Source organism: Vipera ursinii (genome assembly GCF_947247035.1).
Source record: "Vipera ursinii genome assembly, chromosome: 2".
Taxonomy (NCBI): Eukaryota; Metazoa; Chordata; class Lepidosauria; order Squamata; family Viperidae; genus Vipera; species Vipera ursinii.
Window position 1 is genome coordinate 286,139,960 of NC_139513.1, and position 18,270 is coordinate 286,158,229.

The window sequence follows — 18,270 nt, forward strand, 5'->3', positions numbered from 1 at the left end:
CTATCTATCATCTATCTATCTATCTATCTATCTATCTATCTATCTATCTATCTATCTAATTTATTCTATATTTCATATTTCTTAACCAGCCATCTCCCTCAGAGAGGGGCACTGGGCGGCGTTACAATATCATCAATACAATTAAGCATTAAAATTAGAATAATTTAGGATTAAGTTTTTTTTTTAATTTTTATTTTATTCAAAAGATGAAAGGGTGGAAAAATGAACAAAAACAAAACAGAACTAGACAAGAAGGTGAAAAAAACCTGAATGAAGAAAACTAACTTCTCTGCCACAAACCACGGCCATCATCACCTCCCTTTCCATGCGGATCAAATGCCCTCCTTCGTCTCTTAATAATGAAACCTTTCCTTGGGATTCTGTTCATGAATTGTGTGCCCCCTTCGCAAGGAGAGGAGGGGGGGGGAAATTATTGTTTTTAAAATACATTTATCACTAGTCAACTGAGGGGGACCATTTGTGCGTAAGCTTGTTTTGTTTTTATGCACATTTTTTTTTCTTTGCGTGATCTTGTCTAGTTTCGTTTTGTTTTTGCTTTTCATTTCATTTCTTTTTCTTTTTGGAGTTTGTATTTTAGTGTTTTGCAAAAGAATAAAAGGAAAAGGAAAAGAAAAAAAAAGCCCCATCCAAATATTACTTAGTTTTCTCAAGGTCATGTAGGATAGATAGATGGCAGGGGGTTGGACTAGATGACCTCCAACTTCTTCTTCTTCTTCTTCTTCTTCTTCTTCTTCTTCTTCTTCTTCTTCTTCTTCTTCTTCTTCTTCTTCTTCTTCTTCTTCTTCTTCCTCTTCCTCCTCTTCCTCTTCCTCTTCTTCTTCTTCTTCTTCTTCTTCTTCTTCTTCTTCTTCTTCTTCTTCTTCTTCTTCTTCTTCTTCTTCCTCTTCTTCTTCTTCTTCTTCTTCTTCTTCCTCTTCCTCTTCCTCTTCTTCTTCCTCTTCCTCTTCCTCTTCCTCTTCTTCTTCTTCTATTATTATTATTATTATATTTTATTCAGTAAACATGAACCTCAGTCAACTGAATATTATTGTTGTTGTTGTTGTTATAGTATAGAAATGAGTGAAGGAAATGAAAGGCTGAGAAGAAATTTGATGGTGGCTGGTAGCAATTAATCCCTGTAAGGTGGATGTTTAGAAGAAAAAAAGAATCAAAATCTTCAGTGCTCATTCCTCCAAAAGATAATTGATGCCTGAATCATTATAAGATGCAATTAAATATTATTCTGTATCACTGGGTTTCAGGTATTTGTTTTTTTAAAGTCCCCAAAGAAATTCTCTAGTTGTTACACAGATTCCCCCCCCCTTACACTTGTGGTTTTATATACAAAAAAATAACCTCATGCTTGTATGCACCTGTCCCAAATTATCTTTTTCTTGGAACATACCCTAAATATATACTTTTTTCGTGTGACCTCATACATTTCATCTATAGTTATTTAGATGGTTTATAATATGGCCAGCCAGCTGTGTCTGCAGCTGTAAAAACCTAAAAACAGAAAGCGGGAACAAAATCCCAGGATGCAGAATAAGCATCTTCCACTCAAAGTCATTTCAGGTCAGGCTCAGCTAACATCTGGCCAAATGCACGAGGGAAACATCTGGATTTTCAGGCCTTGTGGAAGGCTAATAGGACCAGAGCTTTCTCCATCTTGGTTGAATGCTGTACTTAAAATCAGGCACTCTTGTCGTAGGGCATAGCAAAATGCAGCATGGTGCTTAAAATCCACAGAAACAGCATAAAAAAAATGCGTATCCAATTTTTTTTTAAAAAAAAGCCAAGGCAGTGAGTTTGTTTGTTTATTTTTATATAGATTTTATTAGTTTTTATAGGGTTCGGGATAAGGTGGGATCGGGATTGGGTTGGGGTTTTTCCAAATAACAATATTTTCAATATTTAGCAAACAGCATAATGCCTGGGTACATGTATTTAACTAACAATGATAGGTATATTTAATTATCACAAACAATATCTTAATTAGTCACTCAATAGTCTTCTTGCTAATATATATTCAAAATTACATATCACGTTCCTTTCTCTCAGGACTCGTTTTTCTAGCCATTGATAGAAATTATCCCCTGTTCTGAAATACACTGTCTTTTTTCTCTTTGATAATTTATAGTCAATCTATCCATTTCTGCGCACTCTAGAATTTTCTTAATTAGTACCTCTTCAGTTGGTAAGTTTTCATTTTTCCAATATTGGGCAAATACAATTCTTGTTGCCGTTAATATGTGTAGTATTAGATATCTGCAATCTTTCTTATAATTAGCTCCTATTATTCCTAACAAAAATAATTCTGGTTTGAAGTCCATTCGTTTCTTAGTCATTTTCCCCAACCATAAATGTATTTTAACCCAAAATCTTTTTGCTTTGGGGATTGTCCACCAGATAGGATAATAAGTACCTGGTCTTTGTTTGCATTTCCAACAGTCTTTCGAAGCATTTTAAAACATTTTTGCTAATCTCACTGGTGTCGTATGCCATCTGTAAAACATTGAACTGCTGGCAGTTGGCAGAGTTAGCCTGCAATACTGCATTCTAACCATTGCACGATCATGGCTGTATATCCATCTCTCTCTTCCCTCCATCTCTCTCTCTCTCTCCTTCTAACATTATTATTGATCATCGCACAGTCAGCCAGATGTTCAGGCTGGACTTGCAATTTTTGTCTACCTATCGAGTCCTTACCAAGGACCTGAGATAGGCAGATGTGGATGTTTGATGGTATTATAGATCTCGTCGCAGGATGCAAGCAGTTCCTAATAAGGCTGCCTTTTGCAATAGACTGGTGGTAAATTTGTCAATGCCGATGATGGTGTTCAAGTGGTGCTCCAGTTGTTTTGGGATTGCACCCAAAGTGCCTATTACTATTGGTACCACCAGTGCTTTTTTTTTAAAAAAAAAGGTGCTGGAACACAGAGGTGCTGTCACTGGGAGTGATGCCGGTGCCTTGCTACGGCGTTGCCGCCCGTCCTTTGCACCTCCACCCCTGTGGCTCGGAGTCACATGCTGTGGGGATTCCCCTCCCCACAGCGGCTGTGGGGATTCCCCTCCCTGCGGTTGCCATGCCGCGGCCCATGCTGCTCCGAACGTCGACCCAGAGCTGTGTTCCTCGTGGCAGTGGTCTCCGGCGCCAAGCAGCCTCTTTCCAACCGCATCCAGAAAAATTTGTAACAAACATTGGAATTCTCAAGGCCATGTTTGGTATTTTCCAACAATCTGTTACCGGAAGGAAAAAGCAATCCCTGCTGCGTAACTGATCCCAGAGAAGCATTTGCATGTATGCAGCGATCCTTAGGGTGCCATAGTTATGGATGAGAAATATTGGTTGTAAATATTGGTTGTAAACATTGGCATTTCTGGATGTAATACAGATATTTTGGACTTATTTTTGTTTCTTTGCAAGTTTGATATTTTTAAAAAGGCATATGCTACTGACTACGCTTATGCACATATGTAACATCTTTTGCTAGGATACATGATCACTGCTTGTCCAAAATTTTAATATACCGATAATACCACCAGAAATTATTTTAGCCTTTTTAATAAATGTTGTTATTGATGTTAAGCTCACCATGGAAAACATCATATATTGTTATGTATATACTAGGTTAATTATTTAAAGACTGAAGTGCAACATAACTAATTCTAAATAATCTATTTTTCAAAACACACAACAGTCCAAACAGTAAAAGTAAAGTCCAAATTAAGAATATTTCATTCTTAAGAATTGTTTAATTTAAAGTGGTTTAGTTGTAATACATGGTTGTAGATTCAAAATAGTTTTCAAGAGTATGTACAAAAGATACTATTTTTTTTCTAAAGGTAAAGGTAAAGGTTCCCCCGCACATGCGTGCTAGTCGTTTCCGACTCTAGGGGCCGGTGCTCATCTCCGTTTCAAAGCCGAAGAGCCAGCGCTTGTCCGAGGACGTCTCCGTGGTCATGTGGCCGGCAAAGGCGCACGGAGCGCTGTTACCTTCCCACCGGAGTGGTCCCTATTTTTCTACTTGCATTTTTACATGCTTTCGAACTGCTAGGTTGGCAGAAGCTGGGACGAGTAACAGGCGCTCACTCTGTTACGCGGCACTCGGGATTCGACCCGCCAAACTGCCGACCTTCTGATCGACAAGCTCAGCGTCCTAACCCACTGAGCCACCGCGTCCCTTTTTTTTCTAGCATCAGCTAAATTAGACATATTACATTGAGAAAAATGTTTCTCATTTCTTTCCTGTTACCTTTTTGATTTCAGTGCAGAGATGTTAACATAGGAAATTGATTATTTTGTTATCTAATTTTACCTTCCAAAAGATAGAAGCAGATGAAAAATGTGAATTTTTTTCCTGTTGGCTTTTTTGAATTAGCTGTTTTGGATTCTAAAAGTTTAGTTCCTAAAGAAGTAACCTTGTAAATAATTTTAATGTCCTCCTCTAGTGTAGGGTAGGCAACCTTGGCTCTTTTACGACTCGTGGACTACAACTCCCAGAATTCCTGAGCCAGCATGGCTCAGCTTGGAAACTTCTCTCTTTCCCCTCAGCATGGCTGGCTCAGGAATTTTGGGAGTTGAAGTCCACCAGTCATAAAAAGGCCAAGATTGCCTACTCCTAAAGCCAATAAAGGGAGCTTTTTTTGTTGTTGTTGAAAAAAAAAGGTGCTGGAACGCCATTCTGAGCATTCTATGAGAAAAAAAGCCCTGGGTGCCACCCTTGTTTACCTTTGCCAAAGGCTATTTCTATTTCTATTTGTAGGTCTTTGTATTTTGTTATCTCCTCCAGTTCTTTCTCGTCTATTCTGCTTTCTCCAGGCACTGCCACGTCCACTATCCAGACTCTTTTGTCTTTCTCAGTCTCAATCCCGCCAAGACTGAGTGGCTGTGCATATCGGCATCTCGGGTCAACCAGATTATTCCATCTCTAACGATGGGGGGTGAAGTGTTACCCCCCCGTTGACAGGGCTCGCAACTTGGGCGTCCTCCTGGATTCACGACTCAATTTTGAAGACCATATAGGAGCCGTGACCAGGGGGGCTTTTGCCCAGGTTCGCCTGGTGCACCAGTTGCGACCCTACCTGGACCGAGATGCCCTACGCACAGTCACTCATGCGCTCGTGACCTCCCGTTTGGACTACTGCAACGCTCTCTACATGGGGCTGCCCTTGAGGACCACTTGGAGGCTTCAGCTGGTGCAGAATGCGGCTGCGCGAGTTGTGATGGGGTCTCCCGATACTCCCATGTAACACCTCTACTCCGCGAGCTGCATTGGCTTCCAGTTGCCCTCCGGGTGAGATTCAAGGTGCTGGTGATGGCCTATAAAGCCCTACATGGCTTGGGTCCGGGATATCTGAGGGAACACCTTCTGCCAGCATAAACTTCCCATCATCCTGTGCGCTCCCATAGGGAGGGCCTCCTTAGGGTGCCACCGGTCAGGGAATGCTGGCGGATGACACCCAGGGATAGGGCCTTCTCAGTGGGAGCGCCTGCCCTCTGGAACCAGCTGCCAGTGGAGCTGAGGACTGCCCCCGACCTCCGTTCATTCTGCCGGGACCTGAAGACCTGGCTCTTCGAGCTCTCTGGCCCAGGTTGAGGATTAATCTTATTTAAACTGGGGTTTTACTTATACAGGGACAAATTTAATTTTTTTAAAACTTGTTTTTAACTTTTGTGTTTTGGTTTTTAATTACCCTGTAAACCGCCCTGAGTCCTTCGGGAAAGGGCGGTATATAAATGTAATAATAATAATAATAATAATAATAATAATAATAATAATAATAATAATAATAATAATAATAATAATAATTGTTCCTTCTAACATTATTATTATTGTTGTTGTTGTCACTGTCGTCATTGTTGTTGTTGTCATCGTTGTCGTTGTCATTGTTATTGTTATTATTATCCTTCTCTCTCCCTCTCTCTCCCTCTCTTTCTCTCTCCCTCTTTTTCCATCTCTCCCTCCCTCTCTCTCCCTCCCTTTCTTTCTCCCTCGCTCCCTCTCTCTCTCCCCCCTCTCCCTCTTTCTCCCTCCCTCTCTCTCTTCTCTGTCTCTCTCCCTCTCTCCCTCTCTTTCTCTCCCTCCTTCTCTCTCCCTCTCTCTGTCTCTGTTTCTCTCTTTCTCCCTCTCTCCCTCCCTCTCTCCCCTCTCTCTCCCCCTCTCCCTCTCTCTCCCCCTCTCCCTCTCCTTCTCTCCCTCTCTCTATCCCTCTCTCCCTCTCTCTCCCTCCCTCCCTCTCTCCCTCCCTCTCTCTCTGCCTCTGTTTCTCTCTCTCCTTTTCTTTTTCCCTCTCTCCCTCTCTCTCTCCACTCTCTCTCCCCCTCTCCCTCTCTCCCCCTCCCTCTCTCCCTCTCTTTCTCTCCCTCCCTCCCTCTCCCTCTGCCTCTGTTTTTCTCTCTCTCTCCCTCTCTTTCTCCCTCTCTCCCTCCCCTCTCTCTCCCCCTCCCCCCTCTCTCTCCCTCCCTCCCTCTGTCTGTCTGTCTCTCTCTCTCTCAATAGCACTTAGACTTATATACCATGTCACAGTACTTTACAGTCCTCTTTAAGTGTTTTACAGAGTCAGCCTATTGCCCCCCAACAATCTGGGTCCTCATTTTACCGACCACGGAAGGACGGAAAGCCAAGTCAACCTTGAGCCCCATCAGGACCGAACTCCAGGCTGTGGGCAGACTTTGCCTGCAATGCCGCGTTCTAACCACTGCACCGCCAGAGAGGGAGGGCGGGCGGGAGGCAGAAGGAAGGAAGGAATAGTAATAGCGCTTAGACTTATATACTGCTCCATGGTGCTTTTCGCCCCTGTCTGGGCAGTTTACAAATGTTAGCATAACAATCTGGGCCCTCCTTTTACCCACCTTGTTAGAATGAAAGGCTGAGTCAACCTGCCATTCAGAATCGAACTCCCCACTGTGGGTAGAGTGAGCTTGCGATGCTGCATTCTAACCATTCCGTGTCAGGGCGCTGCAATTGAAATCCTCTTCAGAGGCTTTGGGAGCTGTCAACAGAGGGAGTAGTCACAATAAACAAGTAGACGTAACAATAAGTGAGTTTTCTGCCCCTGGGGTGGAAAAAAGGTATTTTTGGAAAGAGACCGGATACTCCCACAGGACCCACCAGTAACACCTTACAGCAGTTGTGACTTTCCCACAGGCTTTTGACCACTCTCCGTAGCTCCAGCCTTACTCTGCCAAAGGTTCCTTTGGTTTAAGAGTAGCAGTGTCAAGTGCAGGAGATGAGGAGTCCGGGCAGTTCAAATGGATAGAAAGGTTTATTGCGCGCTCATGCTCTCTGCAAAATGTCGACGCTGCTAACATCGAATGTTCTTGCTTGACAAGAGATGAAGAAGCAGCCGTTTCATAGGTTAAACTTGTGTATTGCTTTAAGAGATAGGGTTAAGGTTGGGAGGGGGGAACAGGAGGATTGCACCTTCAAGGCCGTCCAAAACTAAAGAAGATAAGAGCTTGGTGGGTTTTCTAATGGAAGGGAAACGGATTCTTTAAATTAATGGGAGAATGTGATTAATGACAAAATTAGAAAGGTGGAGAATTGTGTTTTAATATATTGTGCAAGGGGGCCGAGATTTCAGATTCCAGCTTCCTTCGAGCAAGCATTTGCCGGTGTATTAGGCTGAATAAAGGACTTTTACGGTAAACAATGCCTCAGAGTCACTTGAAAAGCCCATACGTCAGAAACTTGACACAAGAATCTGAAACTACTAACAGTCAAAGCAAGTAGATAAGAGTTGGTGGAATTCAAGGGGGGCTGGACTTAGATCCCTTGTGGACACGAAGGGACCTGAGACTGATGACGTGTTTGACCCCTCCCTCCGAGTCTACCTGGTCTTTTGGCAGAGGTCCCCAACCTTTTGGGCACCGGGCACCAGTTCCGTAAAGAGAGGTTTTTCCGTGGACCGGAGGGGGCGTGGTTTTGTTTGCTGCCTGCATCCCATGGACAGGGCTTTCCTTGTTTGTGTGGACCAGTTGCTGGTAGCGGTCCACAGACCAGGGGTTGGGTACCCCTGTCTTACAGGCAGAAGATGCTAATGTTGGCATCCCTCAAACTTCCGATCATCCTTTTGCCTTTGAATGTTAACTTCTCTTCTGCTTGATTTCCGTTCCTCCCTCTAAATAAACTAGAAGAATTAAGGGGTGTGTAAAGCAAGGGACGCGGTGGCTCAGTGGGTTAGGACGCTGAGCCTGTTGATCAGAAGGTCGGCAGTTTGGCGGGTCAAATCCCGAGTGCCGCGTAGCAGAGTGAGCGCCTGTTACTTGTCCCAGCTTCTGCCAACCTAGCAGTTCGAAAGCACATAAAAATGCAAGTAGAAAAATAGGGACCACTCCGGTGGGAAGGTAACAGCGTTCCGTGCGCCTTTGGCGTCTAGTCATGCCGGCCACATGACCACGGAGACATCCTCGGACAAGCGCTGGCTCTTCGGCTTTGAAACGGAGATGAGCACCGGCCCCTAGAGTTGGAAACGACTAGCACGCGTGTGCGGGGGAACCTTTACCTTTACCTTTAAAGCAAGGGGAGAAGGGAGGGAAAGGGGGAGAGACAGAGGGGGGGAGGGGGAAACCTTCGTAATTGTGAAAAGACCTCACTGCGAGACTTTGAACCCAGGCCCTGGATTTCTTCGCACCCTTTCGATTGTTCTCCGATGCATTTCTCTCTCTTCTGCTCTAAACAAGTGATCAACTATGAGATCTGCACTGTTACGGGAGACGTGCGGAATGCGGGCACCAACGCCAAAGTCTTCCTGCAAGTTTACGGTGATCTGGGAAAGACGGAGGTCCTTATTTTGAAGAACAGGTCCAACAACCACGAGCGGGGAGCCTCGGAAAAATTCAAGGTAGGCTCGTGTTAGGATCCCGAGGGAATTCTAACGTCCATTCACAAAGATCCTGAGATGCCGTCACCAACTCTGGAGGATGGGGGCCCAACCTTTTGGCTTGCCTGGGCCACACTGAGTGGCGAGGAATCGTCTTGGGCCACACGTACAATATATACCATTTGTTTTGTGATATAAAATTAAAGGCCTGGAGACTAAAACGTACGAAGAACAGCGTCAGGACTTGGGTTTGGCCAAGCCTCTCCACATTGATCACGTGATCAGGGTGATGTTACAACAGTTGTAAGTGTGAGAAAGAAGTCATAAGTCACATTTTTCAGTGTCGTTGTAGCGTCGAATGGTTACTAAATGAACTGTTGTAAATCAAGGACTACCTGTAGATCCCCAAAGGTGGGAAAAATTCCTAACCGTAAGAGCACATGGAACACAGAGGTTTTTTACCCTGTGGGAGGGTGGCTTTCTTTCGTTGTATGTGTACGTCTGGAAGCTAGACAGACACCTGTTCAAGGTGATTCAGTTTGGATTCCTGCACTGAGTAAGAAGTTGGACCCTCTGGCCTTGAGTCCTTGTAGGAACTGTAAGTAGACCTTTGTAAGCAGAGATGCCAAAGAGGTACACTCAGAGGATAGATAGATAGATAGATAGATAGATAGATAGATAGATAGATAGATAGGGAGAGAGAGAGACAGAGACAGACAGACAGACAGATATAGTATTACCACTTCTCATGATCTTGATGCTGGCTGGCTGGCTGGATGGATGGATGGATGGATGGGAGAAAGAGACAGAGGGAGATTAAATAGATGATAGATAGATGATAGATGATAGATAGATAGATAGATAGATAGATAGATAGATAGATAGATAGATAGATAGATAGATAGATAGATAGCAGGGAGAGACAGAGACAGAGACAGAGACAGAGGCAGACAGACAGACAGATATAGTATTACCACTTCTCATGATCTTGATGCTGGCTGGCTGGCTGGCTGGCTGGCTGGATGGGAGAAAGAGACAGAGGGAGATTAAATAGATGATAGATAGATGATAGATGATAGATAGATAGATAGATAGATAGATAGATAGATAGATAGATAGATAGATAGATAGATAGATAGATAGCAGGGAGAGACAGAGACAGAGACAGACAAACAGATATAGTATTACCACTTCTCATGATCTTGATGCTGGCTGGCTGGCTGGCTGGATGGATGGATGGGAGAAAGAGACAGAGGGAGATTAAATAGATGATAGATAGATGATAGATAGATAGATAGATAGATAGATAGATAGATAGATAGATAGATAGATAGATAGATAGATAGCAGGGAGAGACAGAGACAGAGACAGACAGACAGACAGATATAGTATTACCACTTCTCATGATCTTGATGCTGGCTGGCTGGCTGGATGGATGGATGGATGGGAGAAAGAGACAGAGGGAGATTAAATAGATGATAGATAGATGATAGATGATAGATAGATAGATAGATAGATAGATAGATAGATAGATAGATAGATAGATAGATAGATAGATAGATAGATAGATAGATAGCAGGGAGAGACAGAGACAGACAGACAGACAGATATAGTATTACCACTTCTCATGATCTTGATGCTGGCTGGCTGGCTGGCTGGCTGGATGGATGGATGGATGGGAGAAAGAGAGAGAGGGAGATTAGATAGATGATAGATAGAGATAGATAGATAATAGATGACAGACAGACAGACAGATAACCTTTATTGTCAGTTTTTACTGTGGGCACATTAAAAATGAAATTTAGTTGTGTCCTCTTAAAGTGTACACATACATAACACACATTTAAAACATCCTATATACAACATATGTATAGACCTACACCCTTACATATAAGTAATATATAATATTAATCACTGTCCATCTTAAATACATAACGGAAGGAGGAAGCTTTAGAGTTCACAAGGTTAATGCTGTATGGAATGAAACGGTGGCTGAATTACGCTTCCTTTCTCCAGATTTAGGGTTACCATATTGCACCAAAATTAAATGGGCACGATCCTGCTTGGCAAAGGTCAATATTGGCCAACAAAGAAATCTCTCAGGTCCTCGTACACATTAAGGCCAGGGCTTGGGTGCTTACTATTGGCTAGAGGTCATCCTCAACTTACAGCCATCCATTTAGCAACTGCTTAAAGTTACAACAGCAAAACAAAAAGTGAATTATGACCATTTTTCACGCAACCGTTGCAAGATCCCCATGATCGCGTGATCAGAATTCAGTCATTCGGCAACTGGATCCTATTTACGATGCTCCTGGTGTGTGTGTGTGTGTGTGTGATGTCATCCCCTTTTGCGACCTTCTGACAAGCAAAGTCAATGGGGGGAAGCCAGATCCACTTAACAGCCATCTTACTCACGTAAAAACTGAAGTGATTCACTTAACAGCGAGGAAGGTGGTAAAATTGGGCAAAACTCACTGAAGAGCTGCCTTGCTTAGCAACAGAGATTTGGGGCCCAATTGCAGCCGTACGTTGAGGACGACTGTAATAGGGCTGAACGTCACTTAAAGTAGCGGCTTTGACGGGCTGCAGACAGGTGCAAACGTTTGTCTCCTGCGCAGTCTGAAGCATCTCGTTGAAAACAAATCAGAGTTGGTGTAGAGCAGTGATGGCGAACCTTTTAGAGACCGAGTACCCAAACTGCAACCCAAAACCCACTTGTGTATTGTCGGGTGCCGGGTGGGCGTGGCCCATTAGGTGGGTGTGGCCAATTGGGTGGGTGTGGTCAATTGGGGGCATGGCCCATTGGGTGGGCATGGCTGCGGTGGTAACGGCAGACTGGGTGGGACTAAAAAGTTCAATCAATCAATTCCAACTTTGCAAGATCTTTTTTTTCCCCACGAGAAATTGAAATTGATTGATTGATTGAACCTTTTTTTTTGGCACATGGCGGCGGAGGCCTAAAGCGAAAAGGTTTTATAAAACCCAGCTGAAGGCCTAGGACTGGGACGACGGCGCGTGTGCCCACAGAGAGGGCTTGCGTGCCACCCGTGGCATGCGTGCCATAGGTTCGCCACCACGGGTTTAAAGGGTATTTTTGCTGACCAGGTCGAGTGTGAAAACCTCTGTTCCAAATTTGCCTTAGCCACAAATTCATTAGCAGGCAGCAGCCATACCTCAAACCTCCTTCTGCGCTGTAAACTAAAAATTGTTATTATTATTATTATTATTATTATTATTATTATTATTATTATTATTATTATTATTATTATTAATTGAATTTCTATACCGCCCTTCTCCCTAGGGACTCAGGGCGGTTCACAGGGCATATATAAATAAGTATACAAAAATTAAAAGAAAATTAAACCATGCCCAATTAAAATATAACAATAAAGAAATAATAAAACCAATTAAAACCCAAATCCCCCTTCAGGCCAGACCAGCTAACTCAAACAAGTGGGTCTTCAACCCGCGACGGAAGGATCGGAGGTCTGATGCCATCCGGAGCTCAACCGGCAGTTGGTTCCAAAGTGCCGGGGCACCCACAGAGAAGGCCCTCCCCCTGGGGGCCGCCAGCCGGCATTCCCTGACTGGAGGCACCCTGAGGAGGCCCTCTCTGTGGGCACGCACAGGGCGGAGGGGAGTCGACGCCGGCAGCAGGTGGTCCTCGAGGTATCCCGGACCCATGCCATGTAAGGACTTAAAGATCATAACCAAGACCTTGAACCTCACCCGGAAGACAACTGGTAACCAATGCAGCTCGCGGAGCAAAGGTGTAACATGGGAGTACCGGGAAACTCCCAAGACAACTCTCGCGGCCGCATTCTGTACCAGTTGGAGCCTCCGAGTGGTCTTCAAGGGAAGCCCCATGTAGAGAGCATTACAATAGTCTAGGCGAGAGGTCACGAGCGCATGAGTGACCGTACACAGGGCATCCCGGTCCAAATAGGGCCGCAACTGGCGCACCAGGCGAACCTAGTATTATTAGTATCGGGTTAATGAAATTAGTGGTGTGCTGCAACACTCTCTCTCTCTCTCTCTCTTTTTTAAAAAAAAAAAAGAAAATCTGAAATGATATTTTACTGCTCCCGTTTATCACTCCCCTTAAAGATAGAAGCCGTTGATGTTGGAAGAATCTACAAGATCCGAATTGGCCACGATGGTGCGGGCTTTGCAGACGGATGGTTCCTGGACAAGGTCGTCATTAAAAAAATGGGGACAAAGACCAGCGGGGTGGGAAAAAAGAAGAAAAAGAAGAAAAAGATGTCCGCAGAAGAGAAAGAAGAAAAAGAAGAGGAGACGCACCAGACAGATCCTTTGCAGGTTTATAATTTTGCAGCCCGCCGTTGGCTGGCGAGTGACGAAGGGGACAAGGAGCTGGTTGTGGAATTGACCCCAGAAGAGGCATCTGAGCTTGAAGGTGAACGGGGAACCACCATCATCGGTAGTTTTGTGACCATATTAATCTGGCGTAAGCAGCTTTAGGGAGGTGTCCTTTAACCTGGTACCGTATAGAATAGAATAGAATAGAATAGAATAGAATAGAATAGAATAGAATAGAATAGAATAGAATAGAATAGAATAGAATATGGAATGGGATAGAATAGAATAGAATAGAATAGAATAGAATAGAATAGAATAGAATAGAATAGAATAGAATAGAATAGAATAGAATAGAATAGAATAGAATAGAATAATAATTAGTATAGAATAGAATAGAATAGAATAGGAATAGAATAATAAGAATCATAATTAGTAGAATATAGAATAGAATAGAATAGAATAGAATAGAATAGAATAGAATAGAATAGAATAGAATAGAATAGAATAGAATAGAATAATAAGAATAGAATAGAATAGAATAGAATAGAATAGAATAGAATAGAATAATAATTAGTATAGAATAGAATAGAATAGAATAGGAATAGAATAATAAGAATCATAATTAGTAGAATATAGAATAGAATAGAATAGAATAGAATAGAATAGAATAGAATAGAATAGAATAGAATAGAATAGAACAGAACAGAATAATAATTAGAATAGAATAGAATAGAATAGAATAGAATAGAATAGAATAGAATAGAATAGAATAGAATAGAATAGAATAGAATAGAATAGAATAGAATAGAATAGAATAGAATAGAATAGAACTGGAAGGGACCTTGGAGGTCTTCTAGTCCAGCCCCCTGCTCAAGTAGGAGAACCTACACCATCTCAGACAAATCTCTTCTTAAAAACCTCCAGTGATGAAGCACCCACAACCACTGGTTGATTGTCGTCCTTAATTCCAGGTTGTTTCTTTCCTTGATTAGTTTCCATCCGTTGCTTCTTGCCTTGCTTTCTGGTGCCTTGGAAAATAAATTGACTCCCTCCTCCTCCTTGCGGCAGCGTCTCAAATGTTGGAATATTTGAGAAACTGGCCCAAGGAATAAAAAGATTAAAAGGCCATTAAAGAAAGAACCAAGCTAGAATTAAGGAGAAATTTCCTGACATGGAGAACAATTAATCCCTGGAATGGCTTGCCTCCAGACATTGTGGGTGCTCCAACACCGGAGGATTTCAAGAAGAGATTGGACAGTCATTTGTCTGAAATGGTACAGGGTCTCCTGCCTGAGCAGGGGGTTGGACTAGATGACCTCCAGGGTCCCTTCCAACTCTGTTATTCTATGTTCTTTGAACGTACAAATCTCTAAACCTGCTTTGATAGCTCTTGGAACCTCTGTAAGGACTCACTACTCAAAAGCTGTGATATTTGGTGACGCCTTCTGGCCTTTTTAATGATGGGTCTGTGTGTGAAGAGATTAAAAGAATTGTATTAACATGCACGAGGCACCATACCCCTGTTTTGTTTTAAGTGTAATTCCAAACCACCCAAATACAAAAAAATGGGAGGGGGGAGGGGGCAGGGTAAAGAAATCCAACCCCATTTCTCTAGGGCAGGGGTAGGCAACCTTGGCTCTTTTATGACTCGTGGACTTCAACTCCCAGAATTCCTGAGCCAGCATAGCTTATATATATATCTTATATATATAGGTAAAGGTAAAGGTTCCCCCGCACCTGCGTGCTAGTCGTTTCCGACTCTAGGGGCCGGTGTTCATCTCCGTTTCAAAGCCGAAGAGCCAGCGCTTGTCCGAGGACGTCTCCGTGGTCATGTGGCTGGTATGACTAGACGCCAAAGGCGCACGGAACGCTGTTACCTTCCCACCGGAGTGGTCCCTATTTTCCTACTTGCATTTTTACGTGCTTTGGAACTGCTAGGTTGGCAGAAGCTGGGACGAGTAACAGGCGCTCACTCTGCTACGCGGCACTCGGGATTCGACCCGCCAAACTGCCGACCTTCTGATCGACAAGCTCAGCGTCCTAACCCACTGAGCCACCGCGTCCCTATCATAGATATATATGTACAAATCTTATATATATATAAGATTTTCAGCAAAAAAAGTCTGAGGACCACTTGATTGACGCGTTAATAATTTACTTTTTCTCTAGCAAACACCTACGAAGTCCACGTCATCACTGGGGTGATATGGGGAGCTGGCACCGATGCAAATGTTTACTTGAGCATCTATGGCGAAAGAGGAGACAGTGGGGAACGCCATCTGAAGTACTCAAATCATCTGAACAAGTTTGAAAAGAAACAGGCGAGTAGCCAAATAGCAGAACTCCAAAGGGTTTGCTCCACGTAGAAAAGCTGCCTTGAGCCAAACCTTCAGACCGCTATTCCGATGGTCAGGAACTCTTTCTAATCTCTGGAGGAAACCTTGGATTCAGATGTCCCGGGAGATTCTCAGCCATCCCAATCATTTATTTATTATTTATTAATTGAATTTATATACCGCCCTATTCCCGAAGGACTCAGGGCGGTTCACAGGGCAAGTTAAAAACAATACAAAAAGAGAGAATAAAATAAGATTAGATTAATACAAGCCCACAAAATTAAGATAACATTAAAATTTAAAATTAAATTTAATTAAAATTAATTTAATTATTTAATTTTATATAATTTAAAATCCCTCAGTCCAGGCCAGACAATTCAAACAACCAGGTTTTTAAGTCCCAGCGAAACGAGCAAAGGTCGGGGGCAGTCCTAAGCTCCGTGGGAAGTTGGTTCCATAGGGCAGGCGCGCCCACCGAGAACGCCCTCCCCCTGGGAATCACCCGCCGGCATTCCCTAACTGGCGGAACCCTAAGGAGGCCCTCCCTGTGGGAGTGCACAGGACGATGGGAAGCTGATGCTGGCAGCAGGTGCTCCCTAAGGTAATCCGGACCCATGCCATTTAGGGCTTTATAGGTCATCACCAATCATGGTTTGGTCGTCCCAAAGGTGCTTTTTCCAAAAGGCTGGACTGGACATTCTTAGTTTTTTTGTTTTTTCCCCCCTTTAAAACATTTCGCTTCTCACCCAAAAGGTTTCCTCAGTTCTAACTGACTGGTGGGGAATGGAAAGAGTTATATATATATCTTTTTGCAGGCCTCTGGTTGCTAGGACTGCAAAGAATATTCCCGAAGGACTCAGGGCGGTTCACAGGGCAAGTTAAAAACAATACAAAAAGAGAGAATAAAATAAGATTAGATTAATACAAGCCCACAAAATTAAGATAACATTAAAATTTAAAATTAAATTTAATTAAAATTAATTTAATTTAATATAATTTAAAATCCCTCAGTCCAGGCCAGACAATTCAAACAACCAGGTTTTTAAGTCCCAGCGAAACGAGCAAAGGTCGGGGGCAGTCCGAAGTTCCATCGGCAGTTCGTTCCAAAGGGCGGGCGCACCCACCGCACCCATTTATCTATCTATTTATCTTCTATCATCCCTCTATATCTATCTATCTATCTATCTATCTATCTATCTATCTATCTATCTGTCTGTCTGTCTGTCTGTCTGTCTGTCTGTCTGTCTGTCTGTCTGTCTGTCTGTCGGTCGGTCTGTCTGTCTGTCTGTCTGTCTAACTAACCATCTTTCTTCTCTCTCTGTATCTATCATCTGTCTCTGTTTATGTTCTATTCTATCTATCTATCTATCTATCTATCTATCTATCTATCTATCTATCTATCTATCCAACCATCTTTCTTTTATCTCTCTGTATCTATCATTTATCTATCTGTATATCTTCTATCATCCCTCTATATCTATCTGTCTGTCTGTCTAACTAACCATTTTTCTTCTCTCTCTGTATCTATCATCTGTCTGTCTATGTTCTATCTATCTATCTATCTATCTATCTATCTATCTATCTATCTATCTATCTATCTATCTATCTATCTATCTATCTATCATCTCTATATCTAACTCTATCTATCTATCTATCTATCTATCTATCTATCTATCTATCTATCTATCCATCATCCATCCATTATCTATCTATCTATCTATCTATCTATCTATCTATCTATCTATCTATCTATCTATCTATCTATCATCTCTATATCTAACTCTATCTATCTATCTATCTATCTATCTATCTATCTATCTATCTATCTATCTATCCATCATCCATCCATTATCTATCTATCTATCTATCTATCTATCTATCTATCTATCTATCTATCTATCTATCTATCTATCTATCTATCTATCCCCTCCCACCCCTCTCTTTCTCTCTCTCCTATTTCTAAACCACCCATCGTCTCCCTCCCTCAGGTTTTAGCTTTAGACCACCAAGTGCCAGGTTTTGTTCCTCTGTCTTGTGCTATGGCAGGTGGATGTATTCACTGTCAAAGCCATTGACTTGGGAGAACTGAAGAAACTAAGGATTCGCCACGATGACTCTGGAAGCAACTCAGCCTGGTTCCTGGAAAGAATTGACATCATTGACACCAAAGAGGAAAGCATGTGAGTTAAGAGTAATTAGCCCTGCAGCTAGCCTCTTGACGCTCCCTTTGCTGGAATTATTTTATTTTTTATTTCTTTTTTATTTTAATTCCATTTATATCCCGCCCTTCTCCGAAGACTCAGGGCGGCTTACAATCTAAGAAGCACAAATCAATGTGCTTAGCAGTAGCCTTCATTCTATGTATATGCCTGCTTATTAGGGCTTTCACACACACCCCAAGCGGCATTATTACAAAGTCAGCTTAATTGCCCCCAACAATCTGGGTCCTCATTTGACCTACCTGGGAAGGACGGAAGGCTGAGTCAACCTTGAGCCTGGTGGGACTCGAACCTGCACTAATTGCAGGCAGCTGGTGTTCCTTAAGGAGGCATTAGCCCACTGCGCCACCAAGGCTCATAGAGCATCAGAATCCACAGGAGAAATAGATGGTATGGTTAGACCCCATTTATTTTATCCTTGTCTCCTTGTCTGTTTTTGGAGGGGAACTTCAGTATGCCATTCATTGGTCCAATGTGTCCCCTGCCCTGCCCCCCCACACCCGAATAGTTCCATAACTCAAAATAGCTGACATTTGTTCAGGAAAGGATGAGAAGCAAATGTAAAA

At 42.9% G+C, this 18,270-nt stretch overlaps 1 protein-coding gene across 1 annotated transcript in view; it reads left to right on the forward strand.

Moving 5' to 3' along the window:
- LOXHD1 (lipoxygenase homology PLAT domains 1) overlaps positions 1-18,270 on the forward strand; it is a gene marked incomplete at its 3' end in the record, with an annotated part of 173,043 nt that overhangs the window by 79,317 nt on the left and 75,456 nt on the right. The window contains exons 18-21 of the mRNA XM_083351181.1: positions 8,687-8,847; positions 12,937-13,246; positions 15,319-15,470; positions 17,532-17,665. Coding sequence (XP_083207307.1) covers positions 8,687-8,847; positions 12,937-13,246; positions 15,319-15,470; positions 17,532-17,665 — 757 coding nt within the window. The remainder of the gene's footprint in view (positions 1-8,686; positions 8,848-12,936; positions 13,247-15,318; positions 15,471-17,531; positions 17,666-18,270) is intronic.